Source organism: Pithys albifrons, chromosome 6 (genome assembly GCF_047495875.1).
Source record: "Pithys albifrons albifrons isolate INPA30051 chromosome 6, PitAlb_v1, whole genome shotgun sequence".
Taxonomy (NCBI): domain Eukaryota; kingdom Metazoa; phylum Chordata; class Aves; order Passeriformes; family Thamnophilidae; genus Pithys; species Pithys albifrons.
The window spans coordinates 3,669,006-3,682,368 of NC_092463.1; the positions used below are offsets into that span (position 1 = coordinate 3,669,006).

The 13,363-nt window shown below is 46.2% G+C and overlaps 1 protein-coding gene across 2 annotated transcripts in view; it reads right to left on the reverse strand.

Moving 5' to 3' along the window:
* Nucleotides 1-9,475: 9,475 nt before the first annotated feature.
* WDHD1 (WD repeat and HMG-box DNA binding protein 1) overlaps nt 9,476-13,363 on the reverse strand; it is a 31,039-nt gene continuing 27,151 nt past the window's right edge. The window contains exons 22-26 of one of the 2 annotated variants that reach the window (XM_071559341.1): nt 13,234-13,277; nt 12,927-13,085; nt 12,366-12,547; nt 11,267-11,402; nt 9,476-10,347 (exon numbers count right to left, since the gene is read on the reverse strand). In XM_071559341.1, coding sequence (XP_071415442.1) covers nt 10,147-10,347; nt 11,267-11,402; nt 12,366-12,547; nt 12,927-13,085; nt 13,234-13,277 — 722 coding nt within the window. In that variant the 3' untranslated portion in view covers nt 9,476-10,146. Of the gene's footprint in view, nt 10,348-11,266; nt 11,403-12,365; nt 12,548-12,926; nt 13,086-13,233; nt 13,281-13,363 lie in introns of both variants that reach the window. The other variant, XM_071559340.1, reaches the window with a different exon arrangement.

Consider the following 13,363-nt stretch of genomic DNA (forward strand, 5'->3'; position numbering starts at 1 on the left):
GGTACAGGAGCATTTCCGGGACAGGGTATGGGAGAGCACGGGGGGGCCCCCCAGGGTAGAGGTGTGGGAGGGTCCCAGTGCTGAGATCTGGGCTGGGGGTACGGGGGAGTCCAGGAGTATCCCCCAGGATGAGAGTCCCAGAGGTGTCAGGGGGTATCCCCTGGGCTGTGGGTATGGAGGGGGTCCCGGGACTGGGACAAGGACTGGGGGTACAAAGGGGTCCATGGGCATCCCTCGGGATGGGGGTACGGGGAGTTCCAAGGGAACACCCGGGGGTTGAGACCTGGGCTGGGGGTGCAGGGGGGATCCAGAGGGATCTCCAGGGCTAAGGATACAGAGGGGTCCTGTGGCTGAGACAAGGGCTGGGGGTACAAAGTGGTCCGGGAGGATTCCCCAGGATGGGGGTACAGGGGGGTTTCCGAGAGAACACCTGAGGGTTGAGACCTGGGCTGGGGGTGCAGGGACATCCCTTGGATTGAATCTTGGGCTGGGGGTTCAGGGGGATTGAGAGGGATCTCCGGGACTGAGGATACAGGGGGATCCCCTGGGCTGAGGTGTGTGCTGGGGGTACAGGCTCTGGCCCCAAACCACTGCAGGGTGCCCCCTCCCATGACCCCAGTGTGGGCAAAGTCCAAGGGGAGCCCAGGCAAGCAGCAAGGGCGTGGGTGGCGAGGGTCCAGCTGGGAGACAGCTCCCAGCATCATTCCCCATTTTCTCATCCCCTCAAACTCCTAGAGCCCAGTCTTTTCCCACCAGAGTGATGCTGGCACATCCTGCCCAGTCGCTTCCTGACACTGCTGAAGTGGCATCATCACCATTCTGAGAGGCTGTGGCTCACTGGTCTCGGGATGCAGCCACCAGAATGATGCCAGCACTAGACCGGCCCTCCTTCATGACCATTCCCACCACCTCAGCCCTGCTGGGCTTCCATCCCTTCACACCCCTGATCTCTGCAGACACCTTCCTGCTGCAGGGCTGCTGTGTCCCAGTGTTTTCATATTCCCACCTGTGACTCTGGAAATGTGCCATCTCTGATGACCAAGACCAAGTCTTTTGGGGTTTCCACGGGGATTTATTTGTGATGCTATCCCCAAAGATGGTTTTAGCATCCTTCATCCTCTGGGCACTTCTGGGGCAAACGCAGCAGACAGAGCACTGCTCATCTTTGCCAACAGCCCCTTCTGCCCCAGCCTCATGTTGGGTTCAAGTGCTGGTGAACAAATAAATGCTGGGGCAGATGTTTGGAGCACAGGCCACCTCCAGCTGGAGCTGTTCCAGGATTTTATGAACTAGAAACTGAGTCTAAAGGTGCAGCTGAGCGTAGAGTGAATGCTCCATCACTCACCACTCCAAGCATGAGCGAGGGGATTATTATTTTCTGGATATTTTCTGGCCTTCAAAATAAATAGCTGAGATGCAAAAGGAGCCACAAACCCCTTTCTTTTTACAGTCCGTCCATAAGGGAGCAGGGACAAATTCTCCCTCCTTGTGTCTAGGAAATGGTAAATTGCTGGGGAGATAAGGAAGGGAAGGAGCTGTGGGAGGGTGGGGTGTGCAGTGTGACTCACTGGCTTTGCTCCTGACACAAGAGCTGCGTTTAAGACAAGCAAAAAAAATAAAAAGGGAAGAGGAAAAACACCCCAGTAGCTGTAACATGCTCCACATTTATCATTTGGTTTCTGATCACAGGTTTCAGCAGAAGAGTCAGGATGACTCAGGTGAAATCCAGGGGCTGGCACTGGCCTGCAGCCAGCTAGGCTTTACTCCCTTTTATTGCCCTGGGCTCCCATCAGGAACAGAAACTGGTGTACCAGGGGATTTGGAGCCCTGAACTGCATCCCTGTTCCTCCCCAGTCACTCAGGGGTACCTGACATCATTTCACAGTTCTCTGCTGATGTCCAAATCCTCCATGATCTCCCTTCCTGGAAATATTCCTGGGCTTCTGCTGAACGACTTCTGCTCCCGTTCGGATCCAGACGGAGCTGACACGGTTCAGAGGGCTGGGGAGAGTTTCTGAGCAGCTACAGACCACTGAAACCTAATCATCCATACAGAAGAGGGGTCAGCAAAGGGCATCTAAGTGTCTTGGCACTTCCTAGTCTTTGCTCTCTTTATTTTCTTGGAAAAGAAAGAGACAAGCTCCCTCTGGAGTCCACCCAGACTTTATAACAGCCTGAACTCAGCTGCTGTGGGAGCTGGTTGTAATTTTCCTCCTATTTATGGAGTGAGAAGAGCAGTTTGCAACTTATTTTCTGGTGTGATCACTGTGTGGCTGTGCAGAAAGCCACTTTTTCTGGGAATGTTTGAGCAGAGGTTGCACACATGGGAGCCAATGGTGGCAGTTCTGCCAACATGGAATTATTGGGTTTAGGTCCTTTAGGTGTGTGTCAGGATGTGCTATGACACAGCCCAATTTCCTGCCATAGTGAAGTCCTCTTGCTCTGGAACACAATACATCAGCTGAAACACTAATACTTTTTTAAAGTATCTCATTACAAAATTACATTGATAGTTCCCTATTAATTACACCCAGTGTTCTCATTAAGCCTTCCCTAATAATTTTTTCTTTGCTATTTCTGAATATATATATGAAAAAAGATAAATGCAGGGTATGAAAGAGAAGAATCAGAATAATTAAGGTTGGAAATGACCTCTGAGATTATCAAACCCAACAGTTAACCCAGCACTCCCAAGCCCATCACTAATCCGTGTTCCCAGGTAGTGCCACATCCACAGGTTTTCTGAACATTTCCAGGGATGGTGACCACCACAGCCCTGAGCAGAATGTTCTAATGCCTGACCACCCTTTCAGTGAACAAATTTCCCCTAATATCCAATCTATCTGATGCAACTTGAGGCAGTTTCCTCTTGTCCTGGTTCCCTGGGAGCAGAGCTGGACACATCCCCCTCTGTCTGTCCCCTCCTGTCAGGGAGTTGGAGAGAGGGAGAAGGTCCCCCCTGAGTCTCCTTTTCTCCAGGCTGAGCCCCTCCAACTCCCTCAGCTGCTCCTCATCAGACTTGTGCTCCAGACCCTTCCCTGGAGGGACTGTGCCCTGTTTCCCTTTCCTGTGATCACTCAGAGTTTGAGGGTTATTTTCTCTGTTCAAAGACAAGACATTCTTACAAATCAACAAAACAGGGAGTGTAAAAAGCCCTGAGATTGTAACTTGAATTATTTGCAGATCCAGAATGAGGTCTGGAGGTGGTGAGAGCCCTGTGCACCCACTGGAGGGTACAGGGTGTCCCTGTGAGAGCCAGGGGATGCTGCTGGGTGCCAAGGTGGAGGTACACACATGTGTGGTCCAGGGAAAGCCCATCAGAGGCCTTTCTTATCTTTGAAAGTAGGGAAAGTGTAGAACAGGGTTTGTGTCTGTGTCCTCTTTTAGTCAGTTGAACTTCCTTGCAGTTTTGGTTACATAGAGTGGGGCCCCACTGGAAAAGAGTGGAGCATCATTCCCTGGGTGCCCAAGATGCTCCTTGGGGTGTGAAGAGTGGGCTCCTGAAAGAAAGCTCTCACTGCCAAGCTGGCTAAGGATGGAGAGACCCTGGGCAGCCTTCACTGGGATGGATGAAGCCACCTAAAGTGTGTTACAAGGGGAATTTCTGCACTGGCAGCTGCTGAAAGGCTGTCACAATAAATAGCAATCATGCACAGAAGACACCTATTTTCCCTTCATTGATTACAAAATGGGATCATTTAGGCCTGGCCTCAGAGTGTGGAGTTAGAGATGACAAATTGCACCTTCTCAAACCATCTATGTCGACTCAGTGTACCATTAACAGCTCAAGCAGCAGAGAGCAATGCAGATCCATCCTGCTATTAACATCAAGGCAGGACGTGGCCTGAACGTGATGCTGAGCCCACAGCAGGGATGGATGGCAATGGCACAGCCTCCAGACACCCTTCCCATGCCCTGGAAACACAGCCTGGGATTTATCAGTCCCTGGAATCACAGTGCGTCAGTTGAACGAATGAATCACAGGCAATTTAATTCTATTACCCAGAATAACCAGCCAAATTGATTACAGGCCCTAAACTACTAATCTCCCAGAGAAGGATTTGTTGCTCCATGAGGGCAGAGGATCCCTGAGGTGTGAGGGCTTTTCTGCAGGTGGGACCTGTATTTTAACTTCCTCAGGGAGTTCTCACAGTTTAGGGATGAAACTGGAAGTGGGGGCAGCAGTTTTGCCCTGCCCTGCCCCAGCTTTCCTTTAATGTCTTCACAGACCAAGGACATGGGATCTCACACCAGTGGGCTCCTCCAGCCTTTGTTCCCTGAAATACAGAAAACTTTGGATGGATTGGCCTGGGGAGGCTGTAGGAGGTGAATTCATATTTATGCTTTTGAGAACACGAAAACAGACATACAGCACAAGTTTCCAGGCTCACATGGACCTGCATCCCATTGCCAACAGAAACCACCTGACGTTTCCTGAGGGAAATCAGGGAAAAAAAGGAGAGTCTACCAACTGCTGAAGAAAGGGCTGGCTACTCATGAAGAGTTTAGGGCTTTAGTTAGGTCGTGTAGGAAGAAAATTAGAGAGGCAAAAGCACAATTCTATGACATCAACCAGAGTGATCTTTAGGCCCCTCCAATCCATTCCCAAACCAGGGGCAGCTCTGGATTCCCACAGCAGGCAGGTGGGAGCAGCAGCCGTGTCCCTGCATTGCTCCCCTCATTGTCTCTCACCGCTATCACCCCGAGGTATCGATAACACAATTTGTAGACTGAACTGTTCCCTGGCAACACAAGGCTTGAAACTATTCCTGCAAATTTTCCCTGCCATTCCTGTCCAATTGACTCAGCATCAAGTGGCTCTTTTCACAGCCTGGGTCGGTGTTTGTGTTTTGCCTGCCTTGAAGTCAATTATTTGCTATTAAATTTGGAGGGCAGCGTTGAGCTGAGCACATTTAGTCAGGTGGGGTAAAGGAGGAGCCAGGACTGCTCTTGTCCATCAAAGAATTCCATGGGAAACCCAACCTGCTCTCTCTGCTCTTGTCTTCTTGGAGCAGCCAGCCAGCACCACCAAACTGAGTCACTCCATGACCAACACAGCTGAAAGCTGAGGTGCATCTCACAGCCAGAAGACATTTGAGAGAGCAAAGCTTGTCCAAACACAGACTGTCCCTTGCCCAGCTCCATCCCAGGAATCCAGGAGTGATGGATCCATCTTGACCCTCCCACTCCACAGAATCATAGAATCGTTTATGTTGGAAAAGACCTTTAGGATCATCAAGTCCAACCATTAAACCCAAACCCCTTCCCCATTAGTATCAACTTTGTTTTACTGCTTATACAAGGGAAGAAATCCTTCCAGATGGAATAATGAAGCTGCCACCAAACCCTTCCAGATGGAATAATGAAGCTGCCACCACCAGAGCTGGTGACAATGGCAGGGGCCAGGGACACAGCAGTACATCCAGGGAGGCAACTTACACCAGGTTTGCAAAGCAGATCTTTGAGTCTGATGGCATTGCCCACCCCTGCAGCAACAAAGGGAGAAGTTATAACCAACAGCTGAGAATATTCTAATCAGGGAATGCAATTCCAAGCAGGTCACAGGAACTTGGCTTTAGATGGATGCAAATCCTTGGTGAGGGACACTGGAGAGCTGACATCTTCCTAACCAACATCAGGAGAGGTATGCCAAGGATGCACCAGGTTTGCTGTGGAAAATGGAGACACAGGACATGCCCAGAAGCTGAGAGGAGTCATCTTTTTTCCCTGATGAAGATGAATGTCTTAATTAGAGTTGCATTGCCACAAAGTACTTGCTGTCACACTCCAGTGCCAAACACTTGCCATAAAGTTGTCAGGTGTGGTGCTGCAAACAGACCTAACCCTGAAAACACAACAAACCAAGGCAAAACTGCTGCTGGGAAAGGCAGCAACTGGATTTACACCATTTATTTGGAAACATCTGCTGCTCCATTGTGTGTGCCACACACAGCAGCATCCTTGCCAGGGGCTGCTTGTCACTGAGACTGAAAGCACAGCCAGAGAAAACTCCAAATCCCAAACTTGGGACATGGATTCATGGCATGCAAAAGGCAGCAAGATCTCTTGGTCAGGATTTTTGGTGTTACACATCACTAAAAAACATGATGAGGGTATGTAAAATACTCCTGGAAGTGTCCAAGGCCAGGTTGGATGGGGCTTGGAGCAACCTGGGCTGGTGGGAGGTGTCTCTGCCCATGGCAGGGAGTGGAATGAAGTGGTCTTTAAGGTCCCTTCCAACTCAAACCACAGTGAAACACCACAGGGAGTGCACTTTCCTCCCCCAACTTTCCTGTTATGCTCCTCTTTAGCTCTTGCCTGGTACAACAACACGATGCTCTGAAGGCAAACAATGCTTTGTGTGTGGTTTTATTGTCTGGAGCTGTTTTCCTTCATAGCAAAATTATGTTATGGAGCAAATGCCAGGAACACCAAAGAAAATATTCCTTGGTTTATTTGTAGCACGAATGTTCCTGTTCTGAATGAATGCTGAGCTTCCTGCAGCTCTGGCACTCCCTCAGAAGTCCAGCAGTTTGCTGACAGACTATCCATCATTTGAGGCTCTTTTTGTTGGGTTTTAGTTGCATCTTTCCAGCAAGAATCAGCTTTGGGGTAAATATGGAACCAACAGCAGCCACAGAGGTGACAGGACAAAATGCCACACACTGAAATATTCAGGATTATTCTCCTTTGCAGGTCCCATCACCTGCTGCTGGTTTTCATACCCTACTTTTAAAACATGAATTTCTTATACAGAAAAACTGCATGTTAAGGGATTTTTAAGGTCAAATGATGAAATGAAACAGACTCAGGCACAGCAGAGCCTGGTGGGTCAATAGTTGGAGTCTTTAAAATCCAACCCAAAGAGTGGATATTTATCCAGGGCACTCCTCCCTCTTTGGTGTTCTGTAGCAACATCTGGCAGTTCCATTGGCAGAGTTTCCAGGTTGACTTTTCTGAAATACCTGGTTCTTCAGCAGAAAGGTGGAAAATTCAGGAAAAACAAGCATTTCTGAAAACTTAGTGAGATTCCACTGAATTACTTAGGGACATTCTTTAAAAAAAATTAAAAAGAAAAACCCAACAGATCAAAACCAGCTAGTAGAGATTAACTGTTCTCACTTGAAAATCCATTCCACATTTTCTGTTCATTTTTGGTCTGGCATTTCTTTTCCACTCAAGATTTATCCTTGGCTCTGTCCTGCTGCTGCTGTTGCTGGATGAGTGCATCCCATTCCAGGCCTGCTCAGAGCAGCTCCCCAGGGCTCCAGGTGATGGAGGATGTATTTGTAGCTCTGCCTGGAGCTGTGTAATAGAGCAAACCCATCTCTGATGATAGAAATGTAACAGCAGCCTCATGGGAGATGATTCTCCCAGCATTAAAGCAGCTGGGGACTCACTTCCATGATCTCCATACCCCATTTGCTGTTTATTTTATTGCTGTGGGCAGCAATCACCAGGGAACAAACCCTGTGAGGAGCTGGGGGGGCTCAGCCTGGAGAAAAGGAGGCTCAGGGGGGACCTTCTGGCTCTGCAATCCCTGCCAGGAGCGGGGAGTCGTGGAGGGTCGGGCTCTGCTCCAGGGAACAGGGACAGGACAAGGGGAAATGGCCTCAGGCAGTGCCAGGAGAGGTTTAGATTGGATATTGGGGAAATTTCTCCACTGAAAGTGTGGTCAGGCATTGGAACAGGCTGTGCAGGGCAGAGGTGGAGTCCCCATTCCTGGAGAGATGTAAAAGATACGTGGATGGGTCACCTGAGGACAGGGGTCAGTGGTGGACCTGGCAGTGCTGGTTGGACTCGATGATCATAGAGGTCTTTTCCAACCTTAAAAATTCCATGATTTTAGCACAGGCACACAGCTCTGATGCAAAACTTCACATCTGATGCTGGAAACAGCCTTGCCAGCTCTAACCAGCCTTGGGGTGTCAGTGAGATCCAGACTGTGACCCCAGGGCTGACAAAACCCACAAACATTACCCAGCAAAAGCTGATATGCCAGGAGAAAAAGCACATGGAAAGCAGAGACCTGCAGGATGGGGCCCAGCGCCCCCAGTGATTTCCATGAAACCACCCACTAAATCCAGAAGCCTCCTGTTAAACAGACCTTTGGTGTGTTTGTTCAGAAGAGCTGCACAACTGCAAACATCCCACTCTGCTGGAAGTTTGCTTTGGCTGTTTCCTCCCTCCAGCAGGAGTCAAAAGGACTTTGGATGCTCTGTGGGAGCACTGCAGCAGGGGAGACCTCCCCAGGTGGAGGGGAAGCTTCCCCTGTCCATGGCAGGGGTGCTGGACTTGGTCCCTTCCAACATTCCTTCTCCTCTCAGGTCTGCAGGAAGAGCTCCTGACATGGATTCTGTGCATGAGGATGAAAAGAATCACCTGGAATATCTCCCAGCACCGTGGTCAAGATGCTCAAGTCACCCACAACAACCTACTCTAGGAGAAAGAAAACATTACAGTTCACCAAGCCCACTGATTTCTCTATCAGGATGTTTTAATTACCACTGCAATCCCATTTTTCCCCAATACACACAACTGTGGGAAGAGACTTTATTGCCCAAAAGTAAATCCCAGTCTGATAGAAAATTTTTTTCCCAAAGAATGTAGAAAAATCACTATTCTGAGCTTCCTGCATTATGTTAGTGCAGAAAATTAATTATTACTTTGATTGATTATTACTTGCTGTCTACCAGCAGTTTAAACAAATAAAATGTGTAATTATAGATAAGAACTGTGAATAACAAAAGTATTTAAATTGACAGGTCTTCAGGACTTTCACTGTTTGTATTTACCAGCCCTGGTTGACATCATGACCACCTTTTTTTTTTTATATATGGAGCTTTCTCCAAAATGACCTGCAGCAATTGCTAAAAAAATCAAATAAAACCCCTCTAATGCTAAAATTTAATGGCTTTTACTGAAATCTCACTGAATCTTCAATCTACAGATTTCAATGTTAAAAATGAGTTTTTAATGGAGAGTCATTTGCCTTTCACAGAGTCAAAGAATCCTTTATGTTGGAAAAGACCTTTAAGATCATCGAGTCCAACTGATGCATTTTCAGTAATAGTCAGAGAATGGTTTGGGTTGGAAGGGACCTTTAAAGGCCACCAAGTCCCACCCCCTGCCATGGGCAGGGACACCTCCCACTATCCCAGGTTGGTTCAAGGTCCATCCAGCCTGGCCTGGGACACTTCCAGGGATGGGGCAGCCACAGCTTCTCTGTCCAACCTGTGACTGTGTGAAGAGGAAAGATAAAGCCAGGAAAGGATGTGCAAACCAAGTGAAAAAAAACCCCTGAGAACTCTTGAAACTCAGTTATTGTGCTAAAGAGTTAAATTACTTGAACTGATCTTAAAGAACGTTTCAAAATCTGAGTTTGCTTTGAATACCTTGCTCAGACACAGGGCCCTGTCTGCAGAGAGGGTAAATGTGACTGACTGCCCAGGGCAAGGGAGACTCCACCACCTCAAACAAGGAAACATTCACATTTTATTTTTAAAAAGGACATTACAGACAATAATAAAGACATTTCCAAGCTCTTTTGGACCCTGCTGAGGCATGGACTGGGAAAGCACTTTTGCACAGTCTGGAATGGCTTGGCTTTGCACACCTGCCCTTCCTAATTCAGCTTCTGCACTGGTTTTCTACCCCTGCCTGTGTCAAACTGCTCTCTGCCAGCACCAGAGATGCTGCAAACAGTTTAACATGTTGCTGGTGTTCAGCTTTCTTCCCCTCGTGCCCATCTCCTTGAGTGCCTTTCTCTCAGGCAGTAGGAATGGTAGAGAAGCCACTTCTTTGCCTCTCTAAAACCACAGGACAGATTCTGGACATAGTTCCTGCCCCCCAGAATGATTAATTGGCATTTAGCACCAAATATGACAAGTATCAAGGCACACAATGTGTGTCACAGCCACACAGCACTGCAATTGTGCTGCCACTGCTTCCAGGGAACAGGCCCATCAATGGGAATTTTGCCATCAAGCTTTATAGTAGTAGTTTGTAAAAGACTGTGGGAGTGGATCCAACATTTCCCTCAAGAACTGATAATAAAACACCTTCTAACAGACTATTTGGAGCAGCCTCTTCCTCCACACAGAGCCACCTGAACACAGCACAGGCCATGGGGAGGCACCACAGCATTCAGCTCTGCTTGAAGGCAAAAGCTGACAACCTGACATTTGTGGGTTGATCCAAAGGCTTGGGTTTTTTTGCTGCATTTGTGTCCTCTGATTTTTGCTCCTGGCTCTTTTCCACCTCATCTCCACCAGCCGTGGGACGCTTCCGCTTCTTGTCTTCTGCCAAGTCATGGACTGTTCCTCCTTTGGCTTTCTCAGTCCACACCTTTGAAGAAGAACAGAAAACTACCAATTGGGCCACAAAACTCACCACTTTACACCTTGTTTCTCTGATTTTGAGGCACTCAAATAATTCCTGTTAAGGACTAATAAGGATTAAGTTAGGATGAATTTCCTCACTTTTTTCTATCAGTGTTCTCCTTCAAAACTGTATTTTATTTGAGCCTGTAAATGAAATTGAAGCTCTTAATTGTTCAAAAAAGAAATCCAGAAGGCCCAACAAGTTCAATTAGAACCAATTTAAGCCCCAGTGAATTAAGCCTGGCTATGTGACTTTAAAATTCCCTTCTCTTTTGCTATTTCTTTATTGATTACGTTTCTCTCACAAGCCCCACTTTGGAAAAGCTCTTTTCTGATATTACCTATTATTCAGTTTAGATTTGGGCCACAAAACTCACCACTTTATACCTTGTTTCTCTGATTTTGAGGCACTCAAATAATTCCTGTTAAAGACTAATAAGGATTAAGTTAGGATGAATTTCCTCACTTTTTTCTATCAGTGTTCTCCTTCAAAACTGTATTTCATTTCAGCCTGTAAATGAAATTGAAGCTCTTAATTATCCTTCTGGATAAAAAAGAAATCCAGACGGCCCAACAAGTTCAATTAGAACCAATTTAAGCCCCAGTGAATTAAGCCTGGCTATGTGACTTTAAAATTCCCTTCTCTTTTGCTATTTCTTTATTGATTATGTTCCTCTCACAAGCCCCACTTTGGAAAAGCTGCCTTCTGATATTACCTCTAATTCAGTTTATATTTTCATGAAGTGTATGTTATGGATCATGGAATCCATAAAAATGGAGAAGAGTGGAATTTAAAGAAAAAATTCCTGACTGAAAATAACCAAAGGATTTGGGGAGGGGATGGGAAATTATCAAACCCACAGAATTAGAGAATGTTTTCTTACCATCCTTTCCTCTGATGTCAACATCCTAAATCGACTCATGCCTTCTTTTATTACTTCTGCTTCGTTCAGGTCAGGATTATCTGTCAAAATGTTTGCCCTGTTCTCCTCCAGCCACATCTGGAAACCTGTCTTTGGTCTAAAGCAAGTACACAGAAATTGTCTGGTTAAGAAGGTTATAGGAAAACCAAAAAAAAAACCCCAAAGCAACCTTTCTAAACAGCATTTAAGTGGATTTTTTTTGTTCTCAGAAGACACCTCCTATTTCAATATGCCCAAAGAACATGCTGACAAGGCAAAGCTAAGGCAAGTATTTTTATTAAGACTGTGATATATATGGAGATGAACATTCCAGTTTTAGAATGACAAAGCACAATGGTTCTCTTCCTTTCTGACAGGGTCCCATCAAGCTAAGAATAGAGCCCACCATTAGCAGGTTTCAGCTAATCCTTCTCTCAATTCTCCCTGCCACTTGTAGAACATTATTTGTAAAGGTTAATGAAAAGAATGCCAGTTCAAATGAGTAATAATTACCTTCATCTTCCTCAGTTAAATGAAGTCTAAATGAAACGATTATAATAATGCAAGTTTTATGAGGATTGGGATTGTTAGAAAATGCATCTGCTCCCGAGGAACAAGGCAGATTAAAGTCTTAGCTGGGAGCAGACATGCTCCTTAGGTGATACAAGGGTTTGTTTGCTTTCTTTTTTAAAAAACCCACTAAAATAAAGCTTTTACTCTTTCACATAAACCCCTCAGCTTTTAGGCTTTGAGATTTTCTAGAGGTGTTTAAACTTTAAGTATTTCCTGCACTTGGAACTGGCACAGCAGTGTGGGTTTCATTTATCATTCAAAGGTCATTACAAGGAGATCAAGGCAAAAATCATTGCTTAGAGCCCCAAAATTACATTTGCATTGCTCATTTATTGTTCACTCCCACATTTCTGAAGTGGGTTCACAAATGTGACAACTTATGAGCTAACCTTTAATCTTCATGTTGTGCTTCTCTGGCCAGACCAACATCCACAGAAACAAAGTGGGTTTTGGACCTGTAATTCCATCAAAACTGGAATGTGGCATTGAGGTGCCAAGTGTCACTCACCTCCTGTTTTCAGTGTTCTCCTGTGCAGTGGATTTGACTTCATGGGACTCACTTCTTGCTTTCTCTTCTCTTTCTTCCACTGTTTTTTCTCCTATTTCTTCCACTGTTTTTCCTTCTCTTCCTTCCACAGTTTTGTCTCCAGGGTTGGGTGTGCGAGGCTGGAAGAAGGAGGCTGCTGAAGCCTGCAGAAATTGAGGATAAAAGAGAAAAGGTCAGAACACCTCACTCTCACACAACATGTGCCATTGCAGCCTAACAACCCCTTCCTTACAGACATTGCATTAACAGAGCATTTAATCCACCCAATTTCAGCACAGCAGAAGTTTATTCACACAACTTAAAATAAAACCACAAAATTCAGTGCAGAATGTAATTTCTACAACTGATCTTTTTTTCTGCTGCTCTCTGTTCCTTCACAGCTTTTGCACTGTGCTGAAATGAATTTTGCCATCTGAGCTGCTTCACTCAGTCACTGGGGTTTCATACTTGATAAAAGCTGGCAAAATCCAATTTATTGCTCTTTGCTCACTGAAACAAGGTAAAAAAGACTGGAAACATTACCTGCTTCGACTTGGGTTTGGGAATCAGAGGCTTTATGACTGGAGGGCTCTGCTTGTTCACAGCTCTACTGCCAGACAAAGGTGTTTTCTTTGAGTGTCTGCTCATGGTGTCCAGAACATTTGCTGAGGGGACCACTGGGTCCTTTTTGTTGGATGACACCTGGGAAAACAAATAAACAGATGTTTTATTTACTTTCTGTCATGTTCCCTCTCCTCTGTCCCTCCAAGGTATCTGTTATATTGTAAACTTCAGATATGATCTGTGGTGATTTTCAGAGCACCACAAAACAAGCTGCAGAAATTCTTACCTTAAATGGATTCACTCGTCCTTGGCTGCTGGATGGAACTAGAACTGCTTAAAAGGAAAGAAAAAGGAACATAAAAATGTGTGCCTGTGTGTACACTCACTCTTTGAGGCAATGTGCACATTTTAGATGA